This window comes from Mirounga leonina, unplaced genomic scaffold, assembly GCF_011800145.1.
Source record: "Mirounga leonina isolate KUSES-001 unplaced genomic scaffold, KU_Mleo_1.0 Mir_173, whole genome shotgun sequence".
Taxonomy (NCBI): domain Eukaryota; kingdom Metazoa; phylum Chordata; class Mammalia; order Carnivora; family Phocidae; genus Mirounga; species Mirounga leonina.
The window spans coordinates 548,684-568,944 of record NW_023270447.1 but is presented as its reverse complement, the minus strand read 5'-3'; the positions used below and the strand labels follow the sequence as shown (position 1 = coordinate 568,944).

The following is a 20,261-nucleotide window of genomic DNA, read 5'->3' as shown; positions in this document are numbered from 1 at the left end:
TTCTCCCTCTCCCACTCCCCCTTGCTTGTGTTCCTGCTCTCGCTATCTCTCTCTCTGCCAAATAAATAAATAAAATCTTAAAAAAAAAAAAACTGGCTAATAAATACATTTTTAAAGGTCCAATCTCAGTAATTAACAGAGTGAATTAAATTAACAAATTTTTACTTTTCATCTGTCAAATGGCAAATATATGTTGCTGAGGATGAGGTGGAATATGGACTCACACATACTGCTGGTATAAGTGTAAATTGGCATTTACATTTCTCTTTCCAAAAATCAATTAGGTAATATCTATTAGGAGTCTTAAAAATATTCACATCTAGCTAGGGGATGGGTGTGTGGAATTCTACTATGCTATTCTCTCTACTTTTTAATTTTTGAAAATCTCCATAAATAAAAAAAGAAAATAGTAACAGGGAGAGAGGAAAAACTGTTCAACCCTTTAATTCCAGAATCTTAGTGCTACAAATCAGCCCTAAGGAAATAATCACAGATGTTTAATATCATATGCTAAATATTTATATATAAAGATACCCCTCTAGTGTAAATGTTGACTGTGAAACATAATCCCAGATAGGGGAGCAATAGGTAAGGTAAGGTACCTCCATACAACAGAATAGAGTACAATCATTAAAAACCATGTTTTTGAAGAAATTCATGTACGAAGGGGCACTTGGGTGGCTCAGTCGGCTTTAAGCGTCTGACTCTTGATTTCAGCTCAGGTCATGATTTCAGGGTCCTGGGAAAAAGTCCCTTGTCAGGCTCCACACCCAGTGGAGCATCCGCTTAAGATTCTCTCTCTCCCTCTCCCTTTGCCCCTCTGCTTCCCCCTCTTAAAAAAAAAAAAAAAAAAAAAGCAATTCATATATAAAGAAATTCTGTGGAAAATTCATACACTGTGTTAGAAAAAAAGGATGTAAAATTATATACACATAACGATGCCCAAGTTTTGTTTCTATATATGCATACAGAAGAGAGACTGGATGGAAATACTAATAGCAGTTTTCACTTAGTGGTAGGAAAAGGTGATTTTTACTTTTTTTTTTTTTACTTTCCTTTTGATACATCTCTTCATTTTTCCAATTTTCTACAGTGACTATACATACATTTTAAAATCCAAAAAAAGGTATTTTAAAAGCACATTATAAGTATTATTTAAATGTACATGATAAAAGATTTTAAGTAATAGTCCAAGTTGCATTGCTATTTAAAGTTTTTAAGCTATTTTGTGAGAAATTATCGTAAAGAAAAAAAAAAGTAGGGGCGCCTGGGTGGCTCAGTCGTTACACATCTGCCTTCAGCTCAAGTCATGGTCCCAGGGTCCTGGGATCGAGCCCCGCATTGGGCTTCCTGCTCAGCGGGAAGCCTGCTTCTCCCTCTCCTGCTCCCCCTGCTGTGTTCCCTCTCTCGCTGTCAAATAAATAAATCTTAAAAAAAAAAAAAAAAGTAGATCCTTGTTCAACTAGCAAAGTTTTGCTACATATTCTAAACTTGTAAAAAGACTACTTACTAACGATCTACATTATTCCCAAAATGATTTAAAGGAGTTAAAAATATATAATGTACAATATTAATGACCTTAATTAGAAGCAAATAAAAAAGACTCAGTAAAAGCAAAAATTTGAACATACAGTGGAGCCAGGAATGAATCTAACATATGAAATACATATCAGAGTTCTGCACACTTACTAAACGCTGACTACAATAGGACTTTAAGCTTTCTAAAACCACACAATGATTATTAATGCAATTGAGACTTTTACATTAAGAGAAACTAATCATTCAAAAAGAAGTATAAGTGTTCCTGATAACAAGATAGGAAATTTACTTTTTTATATCTTTGTGAACACTGTAAAACAATAAGAAATAGGGTGCCTGAGTGGCTCAGTCAGTTAAGCGACTGCCTTCGGCTCAGGTCATGATCCTGGAGTCCCTGGATCGAGTCCCGCATCAGGCTCCCTGCTCGGCGGGGAGTCTGCTTCTTCCTCTGACGCTCCCCCCTCTCATGCTCTCTCTGTCTCTATGTCATTCTCTCTCTCAAATAAATAAATCTTTAAAAAAAAAAAAAAAGAAATAGCCTAAAATCTTTTTATTTCAACAAATGGACTGAGAAGTTCAAGGACTTGTTTCTTGCAGAATCCCTTAATAAAGACTAAAGGCGGGGTGCCTGGGTGGCTCAGTCGTTAAGCGTCTGCCTTCGGCTCAGGTCATGATCCCAGGGTCATGGGATCGAGCCCCGCATTGGGCTCCCTGCTCAGCGGGAAGCCTGCTTCTCCCTCTCCCACTCCTCCTGCTTGTGTTTCCTCTCTCGCTGTCTCTCTGACAGATAAATAAATAAAAAATCTTAAAAAAAAAAAAAAAAGACTAAAGGCATCACTCATAAAAACCTAGCTTTCCCTTCCCAGGATACTACTATCCTACACTATCAAGTCTTTAAGCACAGGGATTATTGCTCAGTCACTCTGTATCCCCATCATTTTGCACAGTGGCCATACATAGTAGACACCTAATGTTTCTTGTTCAATGAATTAAATAACATGCCCCAGTCTACCTCCAGGTAAAACACAATTCTTATTAAAACAAGGTATCTTTGGGTTTAAGTGTCAAAAGCTGTTTTCTCATCTAGAGTTAAAACCAGAAGAGAAATGGACACAGTAGTGTGGATAGCAAATAGAAATATAAAATACAAGGGGCGCCTGGGTGGCTCAGTTGGTTGAGCGACCAACTCTTGATTTCAGCTCGGGTCATGAGATTAAGCCCCATGTTGGGGGAGTTCGCTTGAGAGTCTCTCTTCCCTCTGCCTCTGCTCCTCCCCACACATGCGCGTGTGCTCTCTCTTTCAAAAAAAAAAAAAAAATACTATACCCTGTACTGTTGCACAAATGAAGTTCATATTCAACGTTCAAATTGATATTTTCTAGTGAGTCCTCAAATTTTGGAATTGAGCATATATGTAAAACCATATGTTGACATTTGTACTTCTTTTCTTAATCTCATGAATTCTCTGAAAAGGCTTTTTGCCAAAACCAGGAGCCAAATGTATACTTACTATTATCACAAACATATGGTTTGAAGCAATGTTTCTCATGATTATTGAAGTAAATACAGTGAAGATGCTGCCAATTAAAGCTTGGGCTAATCATTTTCCCTTATTATACATCAGTGTCTCCAACTAGAAGAGCTGTGATGTGTTTATAAAAACAAATGTTTCCGTAATACTTCTACTCTCAAACTAATGCTATAATTATACTGAAAGCAAAATGTAATACCTCCTATATTCTGCTCCTCGGAAAAGATTTAGAGGGTTTCTCCATACCTTGCATTCTAAAAAACAAAGGGGAGGAAAAAGGGAAATGAATTAGCTTAATCAACTGCAGTTAAATCAACTGCAGTATAGAAAAATACTATACAACATTCATTGTATAGTCACTGTATGCTATGCACAGTGCTGGCCAGACTGCACAAAGATGAATAAGGCCCGGACCACCCCTGCTGTCACGCAGCATACAATTAAATCTAGTCATTCTCCTATTTTTATCTCTATAGCATTTAGTTCATAATTCAATTATAGCACTTCACTTAACATATTACAATGTGATTATCCATTTGGTTTTCAGTTTCTCCCTTTAGAATACGAGCTTTTACAACTTTGTTCATTTTTGTATTCTTGGAGCCTAACACAGCATTTGGAATTGACTTGTTTAAATGAATGAAATGTCACATGAGAGTCAGTCACGTAAACTACCATCTAAACTGTGTGATAAGTGCTATAGTAGAGATACTTTTGTTCCAAGAGAAGAAAAAAAGAAAGTGATTAATTTTTCTCTGGGGAAATTAGAAAAGGCTTTAGAAAGGAGGTAACATTTGAACTGACATTGAATCATGGTAAAAGATGAGTAGAAGGTTGCCAGATTAAGAACATTCTAAGGAGAGGAAGGATCATAAAAGCCGCACAGTATAGCTGGGCTAGAGTGCAGGGTAGGGAGTGTCTTCGCTCTCTGTATGCAATGATATACTCAATCTCACAACATGGAATAAGATTACATAATGCATTATTGTCATAATTATTTACATACTGGACTCAGCTTCTTGCGGACAGATCTATGTCATATTCATCTTAATATGTCTCATTCTTAGGAGTTCTGTAATTATTTTATGAAAGAGGAGAAAAGAAAAGGGGAAAGAAAAATACCATTATTCCTTCCTGTACTCTTAAATGGTTGCCAATCCCATCCCTACTATTCCTGGTCAATACCATTCATGCTTCAGGGCTCAGCTTAAATGGCACTCTCTCAGAGACTTTCCCTGACCACATCTAAAAAGTGGCAGTATTTTTCTACTAAACTAATACAACTCTAGTAGTTAGGTTTACTGAACAAATGAGACTTTATGGCACTCTATGGAATTAGGTCATTTGTATTATCACTGTATGAATTTTACTGATATAAAATTAAAGGGACAATAATCCAAAAATATCATTTCTATCTGGCCTTCAAATTTTTACTTTCCTAATTGAATATCATTAATAATATTTACTTTGTATTACTGGATTCATATAGAGGAATAGCCTACAATTAAAGTATGACAATGGATTATTTATACATGAATAACTAAGATTTTGATGACTTTGTAAATATATTGAGAAGAAAAAGTATTTTTCCTAACTTTGCTATGCTCGCAGAAACGGCTAATTGTCTCTGTTCTCTCCTTTATCTAAGAAGATCTCCTAATTACTAGCTGAGCATATGTATGCTAAGAAAATGGTTACAATTTCTAGCTTCCCTTATAGCTACTTGTGGCCATTTGGCAGAGGCCTGACCAGTAGGAAGTAAGCTGAAATAGTATGTAACACTCCGAGAAGTATCCTTGGCTGCTATGGGATTGAGTAGGGGGAAAGGGTGGCCTTCTACTGGCCTAGTCTCCTTCCTGCTGATTAGAATGTGGGTATGATAGCATAAACGAGAGCAACTGTCTTGGACCACAAGGAAAAACTTCACTTAGAGATGGCAGGCTAACAAAATGGGAGACTGGGTCTCTGATGATCATTGCTCTCCGTATCAGCTGCAGATTACCTATATTTACATGAAAGACAAACTTCTCTCTGTTATGAGTTTTCTCTCTCCCAGAGACAAACACAATCTTAACTATACAGCTCTGAAAACTTTTTACATAAATAGTCACCTGACAAATTCTGTCTGCTGGTTTCACTTTCTCTGTTGCTAGAAGGAGAACCTGGCTCTGAAATGCTGCTTTCTGTTCCTCCCATCAGTGGTCGCAAATGGCTCACAGATACTTGTTCAATAAAAGATGTGCCGTGCTTATGGAAGTACCACCATTCAAATATCTATGACAAACAAACAAAAAATCCTTGACTTAAAATAGAACTGATCAGCAGACATATGAGCTCAAATTAAAACATTCTTTCACGATGTTCCCATTTAATTTAATTTTAAATGTCCTCTCCTCCCCAAAAATAAGCCAAACATAAGATTCCCCAATAGCCAGGCAAAAATAAAATACCCTTTTTATAGCTTTGTTATGAAATTTAGACAAGCTGAGGCAAAACTAGAAGAAATATATCTGTAAATGAAATATTAAAAAAAACAACAAGAAACAAGGGTGCCTAGCTGGCTCAGTCGGTAGGGCATGTGACTCTTGGGTCTCTGGGTTGTGAGTTTGAGCTCCATGTTGGGTGTAGAGATTACTTAAAACAAACAAACAAACCAGCAAGAAGCATTTAATCTGTAAATAATCTAACTCTGTTACGTTACATTGTCATTTTACTCCATCTGTAGCATAATTAAAAGAAAAACAATTTTGAAATAACTAGCATGGTGGATTAAGACTAGGGCTAGAAAGCCCACATTTGACTCCCAGTCCACCTGTGTGCTCTGGGTAAGTCACTTAACCTCTAGCCTCTCAGAGCCTCAATGTCCTATCTATTAAATATGGTTAACAAGAATTGTAAATGCCTTTTGAACAATGAAGTACTACTCCAGTATTTGGCAGTATAATTAATGTAGGATAAGAGGCTGATTCTCCTATTGAACCATTTAAAAATCAGGATATTCACTCTTTTATGTTTTCAAGATCTATCACTGTTATAAAAAGAGGAATCAAAAGAAGCTCTGTGGGAGCGCCTGGCTGGCTCAGTCAGCAGAGCATGCAACTCTTTATCTCCAGGTTGTAAGTTCAAGCCCCATGTTGGGCTAGAGATTACTTAAAAAAAAAAAAAAAAAAAAAAAAAAAGCTCTCTGTGTTGAATTAGAAGAATGTTTCATATTTGGACACTCTAGCATTCTCAACTACCTTTACCTGGCTCTTTCAGGTTTCAGCTTAAATGACAGGTCCTCAGGGAACTTTCCCTGATTCCACAGAACAGAAAAGAGTATTATATGCACTCCCAATGGATCTTGCATTTTCCTTTCAGAGTAATCTTTTCACTTGTAATAATTAGCTAAACAACTGGCTTCATTGTTATTCTTCAAGCTCCCAAGCACGCTAGCTCCTACCCCTTCAGATGGAAGTAACACAAACAGCATAGATAGCTTCAGTATTTCAGGGGGTAAAAGAAATTATAAACATAATAACCTTTGCTAATAAAAACTCATCAATATTATAAGGGTCATGACACAGTTTAACCTTTAAAATGTTACTTGAATTTCCTAATTTTCTTATTGTATATTGTTATAACCACTCTATTTTATTATTAGCTACTGTTGTTAATCTCTTACTGAGCCTAATTCATTTACTTAAAAAAGTTTTTTTATTTGAGTATAGTTGATCCACAATGTTACATTAGTTTCAGGTGTATAATATAGTGATCTGACTTCTCTACACATTATGCTTTGCTCACCACAAGTGTACCATCACCATATGATGCTATTACAGTATGAATTTCTTAATTTTTGTAAATTTAAAACTCTGGTTTAAAAAAGAAGAACAAATGTTAAGAACTGTTTTATATATTATACATGTTATGTTTTATACATCTATAATGTATATGTAAGCTTTTCCGCCCTTATAAATGAGGAAATTAAGACTCAGAGAATTATGTGAGTTGCCCAAAGTTATCAGCTATTAAGTGGCAGAGTTGAGACTCAAAACTACATCTTCTGGTTCCAAGACTAATGCTTTTTCCACTCGTCAGTTGTTTAGAGATAGATCATTCTCTTTATTTAGATTTTTACATGTTATTGACTAAATATGCTAAAATATGCTTAACTATGAGTGGGCTTTATAAGCAGAAAATTTTAACTAATTTAACTATACTAACACATAGATTTCATCTTAAATTCCTCAGTATTTTTTTTTTGATCAAGAGAAAATCCCTTTCTTGTCTAGCATTTCACTTTAACAAAATGGCCAAGTATTAGTCCCTATTAAAAAAAAAAAACAGAAACAAAAAACACTCCAATACAAATGCCATTATTTCTACTATAATAGAAGAGCACCATCTAGAGATGAGAAAAAAAGCACAGAAAAATTCACTGGTCATGTATGCCATACTTCCTAAGATTTTTATCTGTAGCAGTATTTTTCCAAAGTTTATACTAGGAAACACTAGTTCCCAGGGATGTTAATAGAGATTATGTATATATATTTCTAAATTTCTTAATTGAAAATGATAGTTCAGCCAATTAAGACAAGGGAAAGCTGAATGAAAGTTAAGACATCTCAGAATAATAATGGCCCAAAATTCATTAAGTGCTCACTCTGGGCTAGCTACCACGTTATTGAAAGCTCTTAGACACATTATCTCATTTAGTTTTCATAATCCTAGGAAGTTGATATTATCATCCCCAGTTTATAGATGAGGAAATTAAAGCTTAGAAAAGTTAATTAACTTGCTCAAAGTCACACAACTAAAGTGATGGTTCTGAAAACTAATATAATATTGTATGTCAGCTATACTTCAATTAAAAATTTTCTTCTGACAAAAAATAAATAAATAAAGGGATGGTTAGCTTGGCTCCAATACTCTGCTCTTAAATACTCCAGAGAAGATAATTGGCAACCTATAGGCTGAATTCAAGACACAATTTTTAGTTTGCCCGATGTTGCCAAGATTAAAGTATTGGGAGACTTTTATATAAAAACTTGTTGCATCCAGATTCTTTCAAAATCATATGAAAAATTGGAAGATCTCATTATAGTGGTCTGCAAATCTATATGGCAACAACTAGCTTTATCCCCTTCCAGAAGCAGCATGCATTGTCCAGATTACCCAGTCCTAAAAGTAAATAAGGAACTTAATTTTTACACTCTATTTCATTCATTTTTTTTTAAAGATTTATTTATTTTTATTTGAGAGAGAGAGAGAATGAGAGAGAGCGAGTACATGAGAAGGGGGAGGGTCAGAGGGAGAAGCAGACTCCCTGCCGAGCAGGGAGCCCGATGCGGGACTCGATCCCGGGACCCCAGGATCATGACCTGAGCCAAAGGCAGTCGCTTAACCAACTGAGCCACCCAGGTGCCCCTATTTCATTCATTTTTGTTACTAAATTGGGCCCTGCAAGCATTTAGTTGGGAACCCACCACCAACCCCTGCCCCTTCCATTATACAATAGTCTTTCATATACAAATGAATACTGCCAGTCTCTAAAAGTGGAGAGGAAGATGCAGTGTTTTTTCAAATTCTGAAATATGTTGAGAATGCTGATCTATAAGTATTTATAATTATTGTAACCATAAAGATATTTGATCTTTAGATAAATACCAAACCATGAAGGAAATGGAAACTACTTACAAATATTAGTCCTGATATCAAAGAAGATGTTCCTGTAAGTGCCACGTAGAATTTGGGTGTCAATGAATTTAAAAATACTGTCACTGCAAAAGGGAAAAAAAAAAATCAAAGTTTTAAAAAAAAGGCAAATTCAAAATACTCAAGTTACAAATATGCAGGTATCTTTATGAGTGGAGGAACATAAATAGTTTTAATATCTAGTATGAGATTCATTTGAGAAAGTTGTAATTTTTAAAAAGGTTTTTTTTTTTTTTAAAGATTTGTTTAATTTATTTGACAGAGAGAGAGACACAGTGAGAGAGGGAACACAAGCAGGGGGAGTGGGAGAGGGAGAAGCAGGCTTCCCGCTGAGCAGGGAGCCCAATACGGGCTGGATGCGGGGCTCGATCCCAGGACTCCGGGATCATGACCTGAACCGAAGGCAGTCGCTTAACGACTGAGCCACCCAGGCGCCCCTAAAAAGGTACTTTAAATTCCCATTCTATCATATCTTAAAAATTACCTTTGAACATGTAAGGGTAGCATTTTAAACTGATAATTTGTTAAATAAGCAAATCAAAATGAGATAATTCAGTTTACTTTTGGGAATAAATTAAGAACCTATCAACCATAACTTTGACAAGAAGTTTTGCAAATCCCTAAGGATAAACTAAACAAACATCCTGTTACAAAAGAGATTTAGAACCACTCCCTAATTATTTTGGTGAGGTACAAACCAGTGTTTCAAATTAGAGTATGTGTATGTATTTGGTATGTCAGATAGAGAGGCAAAATAAACCAAAGACAATAGCAACAGACTGAGAGAACTCCGTGAACCTGACTCACTGAAAGCCTGGACCAGATTTTTCACTTCAAATAACTGTCTCATAAATACTACGGGTTTCAGAAATAAATAAAAATCTATCATAGTTAACTACTCTCATCTAAATGGTGATCTAGTTAACACGTGGAAAAATAAATTATAAAAGTCAATGAATAATATTTCACTGAGCATGCAAACCACTAGTAAGCACTTCATTAACCAGTGACAGAGACACCAAATTAGCTCTTTCAAACAGTCTAGGAAGGCCAATTTATTTAGTTTGTTTTAGTATGTTAGTTATATCTGAACTTATATAGAACCTATGTTTTAAAAAGTCCAAAATATTTCAGAACATTATCTCACAGTATTTCAGGTCATTTTATGAAGTAGAAAAGGAGACATTTGCCTTTTCTTGCTGCAGAAAAATAAACCACAGGTACTGATAGTCACAGTCATCACACAGCAGAAATACTTTCATCTTGTTCAGAGCTTGAATGGAAATACTGTAATGACATGGTAAGAGGCCCTGGCTCCCATCCACTTTGTCCTGGCTACAGGTAAAGGATAGTATTTGCAGAATCCACGGGGATCATCACTTCTTACACGTCTTTGTATCTTCAGCTCAGACTAATATAGCAAGCTTTCTACAAATGTTGAAAGAAGTAAGGAAAGAACCCATTACTGTTTGTAGCTCTTTCCCTTTACTTCCTGTACTGTTTTATTACTCAAGATAAAGCCTAAAGCAAACAACAGACCAAGATACCACGAAAACTTTCTTGACAGAACTATCTTAAAATACGATAATAGTTGGCCAAGGTCATGGCATTTTTTTCCTTTTAGGTCTTTGCAGAAGCGCTCATCTTTGTTGTCTGGGTGTGGGAACTCCTAGCTAATCCGCGAAAGACTCAAAAGAATGATTTTCAAGGGATCCTACCAATGCTGGGAGTGTATATAAATTCTGCAACCGATATGAAAATGCTCTCATCTGTCATACTACCTGAAGCCTACAGCTTGTCAGGTGGCTCTTCCTCGGGTCAACGAGGACAGAAGAGAGAGGGCGGATCTTAAGAGCTCAAGGGAGGAGCCCACAGCTGCGGCTCAGGTTTGACAATCAGCTGCGGAGTTGCTACTAGGTCGCGCACCACCGACTCATTCTCCAAAGCCCTCCAGTGACTGCGGAGAATCTCTACCCTTTGCCCCTTGGCCCCGGCCCCTCTTCTAGCTCCCCCGCCCGTCCCCAGGGAGGTCTGGGCCTCTCACCCGCAGCCAAATTCTCACACAGCCTCAGCGGGACCCTCAGAGCGTAAAGCAGTCCCAGCCCCGCCACGAACCACAGCGAGGCCCCCGTCCCCGCCAGCCCGGCCCGCAGCCGCTCCCTCCAGCCCAGCGACGGGCTCAGGCCGGGAGCAGGTGCAGGAGGAGATGCCGCAGCACTCGCTGCTTCACCCAAGCCGCCACCGTCCGCCATCTTGCCGCTCCCGCAGGCTCCGGGAGCTGGGAGGGGAGAAGGGCAGGAAACCGGGAGTCGGGAATCCTGGGATAGTGGCGGACCTGAAGTTGGCCTCTGTGAAGGCTGAGTCCCAAGGAAAGCGGACCAAGAAGATTTGGAAGGTGGAGGAGAGTCCCAGGACTGGGGTTGCCTTTCCTTTGAAGGGCGGGAAGGGGTGACTAGCGGCACATATTTTGGAGGAACTGGACTGAGATGTGATCTCGGAGTGAAATGTTTTTGCTTCCATACGTGTGAGTCACCTCTCACCCTATTCCTGGGGTTGGAAAAGCCACCGACCGTTCCAGGGCCCGAGCAGCACTTAGCCCTTTGGACCCGGGTTGCCACGGAGATCACTGGTACTGGGAAAACCTCCAGTAGCAATTGCTATTTGCTCGGATGGAGCTCGGGTGTCAGAAATAGTCGAAACACGCTCCCAGCGTCTCCCAGGTGAATGGGGGAAATGAATGTAACTCAGTGAGGAAGCGATTAGACTTAAAATCATCTAAGGAAAAGGCTTAAGGCAGAGTTTGAGACTTCCCGGAGCGCCGACGCTCGAAACCACCTCCCCGCCCGTAACTGAGATGGCGCCGTCTAGGTCGGCGTTTCCGGGCGGGTCCTTCCGACGGCCCCCGCGGTGATTCCATCGCTCAGCTTCCTTCCCGGCCTGCCTCGCGCCGGGGCCGGGTTGGGCCAGAGCAGCCCAAGATGGCCGACTTCGAGGACCGGGTGTCGGATGAAGAGAAGGTAAGGGGTCCGCCTCTCTCTCTTGCCTCCTCTCGCGACAGGGAACAGGGGCCCGACCTGGCAGCGGTGGGAACCCTGGCGGTGTCCCCAGGAAAAAGAAGCTCCTTGGCCTGTGCTGACATACGCTCTGCAGTTGGGACGCTTCTCTCTTTAGGGGCTTTCGTCTGCCTCACGGTGGCCCCAGTTCCCCATTCCTCAACTCTCTTTTTCTCCTCCTGGGCCTGAGGCACAGCCCAGTGACCTTCGTGCAAGAGAAGAGACTTTCCTTTATTGAATCGTGACTGTGGACTTTTTTCTGTAATTAAGAGAGGGGGCAATGGTGATGTCTCGACGTATCAAGAAGCAGTTATTTTACCGCCTTTAACTGTTGGGGCTCTCCCCATCCCCCCATTTTTAAATATGATTGAGGCTAGTTTAGGGCGAGTCACTTCCTGGTCAGGGTGGCCTCTTAACTTCCCTTTTGCTCCTCCTTCCTCAGGAAGTGATTTTGCTGTCACGACTCCTCGACAGGGAGAGGTCCCCATGTGTTGTCCGCCCATCCACTCTTTTCTATCGGCTGAACTGATTCTCAGTAATAAATGTGTAAGCCTCAGGACATTTGCTTCAGAATTTGAACACCACTCTTCCCCGTAGACACTCCCTTGATTGATTGTATGTATGCACATAAGCCCGCGATGACTCCATCCCTTGCGTCTTACATCCTATTAACGGTAATTTTTGAAAAATAGTTTTCTATTTCTTGTTAACAAATCAAGAATAGCCAGCGGATTTTTTTTTTTTTTTTTAACTCTAAAGGTTTTTTATATAGCACATAAACTTCATATTAACACATTCAAGTCTGGACAAAACATCGTGCCTTCTTTGATGCTCCACTGTGGTGTATTTGAGTATAGTTAAATTTGTCAGTGTGTAATTTGCCTATTTACTTCTTCAAATGTGTTTTAAATACAAGAGCATATTCTACGTTAGGTGGAATAACTTTTTGCTGACAGCTGCACACCTTTCTTAACACTTTGTCAGGCTTTTCAGTAACTACCTGATTTTAGGGCCTGTAGAAATTAGAGTGATTTCACTAGATGACTCGTTGTAGGACAAGAATTATGTCTTTTGTTTCCCACAGTGGCTGTAACAAAAAGTGCAGTCTTTCTTGCTCTGTAAATGTGTCTGGGCTCTTTCTTTCTTTCTTTTTTTTTTTTTTAAGATTTTATTTATTTATTTGACAGAGAGAGAGATAGCGAGAGCAGGAACACAAGCAGGGGGAGTGGAAGAGGGAGAAGCAGGCTTCCTGCTGAGCAGGGAGCCCGATGTGGGACTCGATTCCAGGACCCCGGGATCATGACCTGAGCCGAAGGCAGACGCTTAACGACTGAGCCACCCAGGCGCCCTGGGCTCTTTCTTTTTTTAATAAAAGAGAATGGGATGGCGCAAGGGACTGTTTATGATCCAGGAGTACTCGGTACAGAATAATTTGATATGTCATACTTACATATACCTTGTCATTTTGAAATACTGAAGAATGTGCTAAACACAAGTCATTGAATAATACTTTAGCATCGAATTTTCTCATTCTTGAAAATTCTCATGTGTAAAACTTAGGGGAGAAAAGGACATCGTATATATGAATTTATGCTGAAGAGAAGACTGTAATAAAATGTCTAGTCTAAGTCAAAGAGTTTTGATTCGGATGAAATTAAATTATAGTAAAAATCGGAATAACCAAACATTTGTTAGCTCAACTGATGGTCCACTTGTTTTAAGGAAAAATATTGTTACAACAAAATTTCACTAAAAACTTAAATAACAGTAAACTTCAAAGTTTATGGTGTCCAAACAATACTATGTTTACTAGTATTGTTGGGTTTTTGTCTTTCACAATAGGTTAGAATGACTTTTTAATTAAACTTGGGAAAATATACATGTATTTCAAAAGAAAAGTGCAAATTGAGATGTCTTTGGATATTGACAATGTTTAGTAACGTTAATAGTCTTGATTTTATAACAGATTTGTGACCAGTTTCCTCTTACTTCCCAGCATACTTCTTTTGTTGCTTAATTTTAATAATGACACAGCAAGCATGTCAAAGTTAGTACGGTAAATCTGTCCAAAAATGCTGATGAATTTCATATTCAGTAAACAGTTTTAGATTAGCTACATCTTCATTATTGTGGATAACTACGAATAGCTGATATTAAGAAGTCTCATATAATCCATATGATTTGAGATCACTGAAATTTTGTTAGATTCTTATTCCCAGACAGAAACTGAACTGTATTTCTCTGTTGTGAATCTGTAAGTAAAAAGAAAGGGCCTTGACTTGTAAGATTACTTCAGTTCTCCTTTAGCTTCATAGCTACATTGCCCCCTTTTCCTCCAGACTTCTAATTCCTTTTAACTCAGGAATTCAGGAATTGAAGTATTTTTCCAACAAAACTAGTTGATATGAATGTTTTAGCATTCATAAACAACCCTTAAGAGAGATTCTTGTCCTATATAATTTTCACAGCCAAGGCACAATTACAAATTTTTAAAATCAGGATATTTTCAGCTGTAATTTGTATTGATTCTTCCTTTAAGGAACTCTAAAAAGTTTCCATTTTATCCTCTTTTTAACCAAATTCTCAACTGCATTTGATTTGGGTTTTTTTAAGGCATTTATGTCATGGTGCATATATATTTTAATATTGCTTTTTATCTTTGTTGCATTTCCTAAAAGCAGTGAACCCAGAGGTGAATTTGGTGTTGGTAGTCTCTGATTTCCTTGCAAGTACTTCCATAAAAGCTAGTAAGATCAACCATTCTCATAAGTAACTGCTTAGGGTTTTTATCACTTTACAAAGAGGAAGTTGGGTTTTTGAACTTCTACATTATTACCTGAAATGGTCATGATGAGCTGCCTAAATAAAACAGGAAGTTGAAAGTGTAAAATAACTTGCAGAAATAAATGCTTTTAGTTTTATCCTCGAGTTCAGTTTCTGAGAATGAGTTGTATTCTTCTAGTCACTCAGACTCTTCAGTTACTTGGTTCCAAATGCTTAACAAGACCAAAATGACAAGATACCATAATTAGGAAACCTGAAGTATGAGACAAACTTCTCATTTGGGTTCCTTGCACTGTTTCCTTTATTTCATGATTCAGCATTTTTAAAATGTAATTGCAAAAAGAATTTTAAGGCTGAAAAAAGTGCAATTAGCATATTTTTCCTTTCAGCTTATTAACTAGTAGGATATTTGTGAACAACCTCAGAAATGCCGTAACTGAGAAATGAATCTATATGCCTTAAGCTTAGATAATCATATCATCTTTAAGGCACTTTTTGAGAATCAGGTTTATCAGAATTATTTAGGAGAGATGTGAAAATGTAAATAGATACAGAAATTTGAGGGCTCTGTTAGAGCTCATGAAAAATATCCTTTTAAATTGGATTTTTAAATTATATATTACCTCCTTAATTTACTAGATGATTTATTACCCTCGTAGGATAAACCCTAGAGCTTATTTGCCATAGGTGTTTTCTAACAAGTCATCAATTCGTATTAGTACTGCTATTCTTTTTTTTTTTTTCTTTTTTAAGATTTTCTTTATTTATTTGACAGAGAGAGATACAGCGAGAGAAGGAACACAAGCAGGGGGAGTGGGAGAGGGAGAAGCAGGCTTCCCGCTGAGCAGAGAGCCCGATGTGGGGCTCAATCCCAGGACCCTGGGATCATGACCTGAGCCGAAGGCAGACGCTTAACGACTGAGCCACCCAGGCGCCCCAGTACTGCCATTCTTTATCTTCCCTTTTTTCAGTTAGATTAGCTGAGTAGTATTTATAGAATCTGTTACAAAATCCTTGGATAGGCGCGTAAAGCCTAAACAGGTGCAAACTCAGATGCCCAGTCTTTGGTTAAGAGTGTAGGTTAATGCTAAGGAAAGTAGTGTAATTTGTCGGAAAATTCAGACCCTAGATTTGTCTGAATCAGAAGCTATGCATTTTTTCACATGCACATGTTTTTCCCATGTAACCATGAATGAAAAAACCAGAATAGAGGTGTCCATTCAATGAATTATAAATGAAATATTGTGATGTAGTGGGAAAGAATGATTCTGAGTGTCAGGAGATTTGGCCTCTCTCTGCTGAGCTTTTTAGCCGCCAGTGTGATTTTGGAAGCATCACTTAACCTGTGTGGGCCTCAGTTTTCATGTAAAATAGATAAGGAGAATTGGATCAAAGTAACTCAACAAAGTTTAACTAACGTTTACAAACTAATAAAAACAGTCTGTTTTAAAAAATGAAACATTAAAGTGTTTAAGGAGTTTCTATCATTTTCTGCTTTTGCACATTTGCCTGATAATGAAACTGAATTCTTTGGTAACTGAAACCCTATCTTTTTATTTAGTGCCTAACATAGCACCAGGTACATAGTTGAGGCACAACCTATTTATATGAAGGAGACCAATCAATCACACTTTTCCTTCATTCTCATATTTCCTCAGCTCATGCTCCATCACCCCTCCCCCTGCCCCCAATTATTTCTGGTAATCTCTAGGTTTCTTGGGTTCCGGAATGTGTCCCACACTCTGGGTTCTTTGGACACTCGTTTTGCCTGAGCATCTGCTATTACTGGTGATCTGCCATGCCACTGCTGGGAACATTAGATCCCTCTGGGAGCATTTTTCCTGGTAAATACCACTTGGTAAATACCATAAAACTGCAAAGCCTTATGCATACCCAAATGACAATGAATATATACATCTAGGCTTGCAGAAGCCCTAATAAAAGTATTTCCTTCATCTGCTTTAAGTTCTCTCCTTTAGAGCTCAGAAAAGCACACACTATAAGATCAGTTATTGTTTGTGCTTTTCTACTCAGGAATTTCTCTCACTTTCTCACATGCCAAAAAAAAAAAAAAAAGTTCAAGTTCTTATATGGATCAGCTCCTGAAAATAGAAACCCTGGGTAGGAGAAATCAGTCATGATACTGAAGACCATTTAACTACTTGGGGATTTCTGAACTAGGTGATAATTTTAACATGCACTTACCTGTTGTTTTCCCTTTTCCCTTCATCAGAACCTCCTGACACCCTTTGCATTTCAGTTCATTCCACTATTGTTCCCTTTTAGTCACACAGGCTCAGAACGTTGGCATCATCTTTTTCCTTCTTAGCCTCTTCTCTCACATTCAAATAGTATTCCAGTTCTGTAAGTTCTTCCTTCCTGTCATTAGATTCCGTTCCTCCATTTCCATTAGTATTTTTTTTTTTTAAAGATTTTATTTATTTATATGACAGAGAGAGACAGCGAGAACAGGAACACAAGCAGGGGGAGTGGGAGAGGGAGAAGCAGGCTTCCCGCTGAGCAGGGAGCCCGATGTGGGACTCGATCCCAGGATCCTGGGATCATGACCTGAGCCGAAGGCAGACGCTTAACGACTGAGCCACCCAGGCGCCCTCCATTAGTATTTTTAAGAAAATTATTTTTAATGTATAGGAACTATAATCACATTGCTTAAAATTAAAATGTAGGACAGGGCATGAGTAAAACGTCTCCCACCCTGTTTTCTAGCCATCCAGTTCCTGAGAGGCAGCCAATATTACCACTTTCTTCTCTACCTTTTCTATTCTGTGCATATACAAGCAAACAAATGTACTTTTTACTTAACAATACGTCCAGCCCATCCACATATCCTTTTCCTATTAGTCTTCATTCAGGACCTTTTCTGATGCTTGAATTATTTTTAACAATTGTTCTCTTTGCCTCCAGCCTCTTTTTTCTCTCTACATTTTCACGTATCAAAATTTTACGTATTACAGCTTCTGCAGTCCTTCCCCTCTTAATAACATCTTCATTCTTGAGTTGCTCAGGCCAAAAAGTTTAGTGTCATCTTTTACTCCTGTTTCTTTCACAGTCCACATATAATCTATTAGCAAATCCTATAGGCTCTGCCTTCAAAATATACCCAGAATTTGACTGTTTTTCACCACACCTTATTCCAGATACTATGGAAGAAGCCACTATGATTGCTCACTGAGGTTATTGCAGTAGTTTTCTCTCTGGTGTCCCTGCTGCTACTTTTGCCTCCTCCTCACCAGCCAGCAGGCTATCTTCAGTGCAGCACCCAGAATAATCTGGTTAGAAAATGTAAGTCGGAACATGTCACTTTTTTGCTCAAAATCAATGGCTTCCCATCCTCTTCAGAATAAAAGTTCTTACTCTGACTCCAAGTCCCTGTGTCTTTACCACTTACCTCTCTGACCTCATCTCCTATTTTCTGCTGGTCCTCCCTGTTCTAACCACACGTTCTCACCTAAAAGGGTCTTTGCATTTGCTCTGTATGCTGGAGTTCTCTTCTATATCCTTACTTCCTTCAGCTCTTTCATCAGAAGTCATGAAATCTTCTCTGGTCACCCTGTATATTTCCAAATCCTAACATTTCATTATCCCCTTACCTTCCTTTATTTTTTATTCCTTAGCATTTATCAATGGCTATCAGACCATGTAGTTTATTTGATGTTATCTGTTGTTTCTCCATTTGAATGTAAGGTCCACAAGAACCATACACTGGTGAGTCTCCATTGCCTAAAACAGTGCTGACACATAGTATGCTGTCAGATATTTGTTGAATGAATGAATGAATCTGACTTTAATAGCATGTGTCTTGATTTCATAGCTAACTGTTAGAGGACAGACTGATTTTCAGATTTTGTGAAGCCGTATTGAGGACTCCAATACTTCCATATTACTAACTGTTTAATTTTATTAATGGAGCTTCCCACTCAGAAAGCTTCAGCACTTCTCCATTACCTACAGAATAAAACCAGACTTGATATTAGCAAAACTACTGTCATCTGACTCATCTTATTCTACTCTTCTCTTTTATTACCTCCAAATAAAGCCTCTGTTCCTATGAAACTGCTCTGCTTACAAAAGGCTGTCTTTTCCCTACCTTTTGTCATTCTTACTGTTCCCTCATTTGTGGTGTTGTTGTTGTTTTAAAGATTATTTATTTATTTATTTGAGAGAGAGAGAGAGCATGAGGAGGGGGGAGGGTCAGAGGGAGAAGCAGACTCCCTGCTCAGCAGGGAGCCCGATGCGGGACTCGATCCTGGGACTCCAGGATCATGACCTGAGCTGAAGGCAGTCGCTTAACCAACTGAGCCACCCAGGCGCCCCGGTTCCCTCATTTGTAATGCCCTCCTTCTTTTTTCCCCCTACAACCTAAAGCACTTTGGAGAGCTCAGTTTAGACCCACCTTCCGCTTCCTTACAGTAGTCTTTCACCAACCCAGCCCATATCCATCTCCTCTTTCCTCTTAAGTTTTTTTTTTTTTTAAGATTTTATTTATTTATTTGAGAGAGAATGAGAGAGAGCACATGAGAGGGGGGAGGGCCAGAGGGAGAAGCAGACTCCCTGCCGAGCAGGGAGCCCGATGCGGGACTCGATCCAGGGACTCCAGGATCATGACCTGAGCCGAAGGCAGTCGCTTAACCAACTGAGCCACCCAGGCGCCCTCCTCTTAAGTTCTGTGCTCTGTATTTGCACTAGTAATTTGGCTTTGAATTATAGTTATTTTTAAATGATTGATAGATCTTTACTGAGGGCTGTTATTTGTATAAATTTGTTTGCTAACAGTGGTAAAGTGTACAAAAATTTGAAAAGCCAAGGTGCTGACTGTATACAATCTTAAAAAAAAAAAAAATCTTGATGCCCAAGCCATACCCTATATCTGTTACCTCAGAGTTTCTGTGGGTGAAACCTAAGCATCAGTATTTTTAAAGTTCCCAGCGTGTCCTAACGTATAGCAGAAGTTCAGAACCATCAGCTTAAGGCAAAAGGGGATTTGTTGGCTTCTTTCACTATTCTTTTTTTTTTTTTAAGATTTTATTTATTTATTTGAGAATGAGAGAGAGCAAGAGATCGAGAGCCCATAAGTGAGGGGTTGGGGGCATAGGGAGAGGGAGAGGACTCCCTGCTGAGCAGCGAGCCTGATGGGGGCTTGACTTCAGGACCCTGGGATCATGACCTGAGCCCAAGGCAGACACTTAACCAACTGAGCCGCCCAGGCGCCCCTTTCACTAATCTTTTTGTCTTTATCTTTAGTACTCCTCTCAGTGCCTGGGACCCAGTAAAGTGTTCTGTTGTTTGAGTGAATGAACAAACTGGTAAATACAAAGATCCAAACTTTAAAGAAAACATGTTACTCAAACTTCAGTAACATCTAGGCATTTACTTAGGGAAAGAAACTTAAGTATCTGCTATGTGTAAGTCTGTCTCATGTTACCTCATTGGATTCTTAAAACAGTCCTAGATATAAGCAGGTATTATACCCACAGATGAAGAAACAAAGACCTAAGCAGTTAAATGTTAAAGCTGGCATGGGAAACTACGTCTGACTTCCAAAGATTTTGAAGAAAAATTAAAATTGGCAAAAAGATGTACTTTTAACTTAGAATGCCATAACATGCCAGATGTGCAGTAGATCTTCATGTCAGAAG

General features: G+C 38.7%; 2 protein-coding genes across 10 annotated transcripts in view; one reads left to right on the top strand and one right to left on the bottom strand.

Annotated features, from left to right (window-relative positions):
* Positions 1-11,060, bottom strand: part of ST7L (suppression of tumorigenicity 7 like) — a 116,211-nt gene extending 105,151 nt beyond the window's left edge. For 2 of the 7 annotated variants that reach the window (XM_035017753.1, XM_035017754.1), the window contains exons 1-4: positions 10,812-11,057; positions 8,750-8,832; positions 5,182-5,344; positions 3,270-3,324 (exon numbers count right to left, since the gene is read on the bottom strand). In XM_035017753.1, coding sequence (XP_034873644.1) covers positions 3,270-3,324; positions 5,182-5,344; positions 8,750-8,832; positions 10,812-11,019 — 509 coding nt within the window. In that variant the 5' untranslated portion in view covers positions 11,020-11,057. Of the gene's footprint in view, positions 1-3,269; positions 3,325-5,181; positions 5,345-8,749; positions 8,833-10,811 lie in introns of those variants that run through there. The other 5 variants (XM_035017755.1, XM_035017751.1, XM_035017752.1 and 2 more) reach the window with 5 other exon arrangements.
* The window catches only part of CAPZA1 (capping actin protein of muscle Z-line subunit alpha 1), a 50,563-nt gene continuing 41,201 nt past the window's right edge, over positions 10,900-20,261 (top strand). The window contains exon 1 of one of the 3 annotated variants that reach the window (XM_035017760.1): positions 10,900-11,784. In XM_035017760.1, the coding sequence (XP_034873651.1) occupies positions 11,746-11,784 (39 nt within the window). In that variant the 5' untranslated portion in view covers positions 10,900-11,745. The other 2 variants (XM_035017761.1, XM_035017759.1) reach the window with 2 other exon arrangements.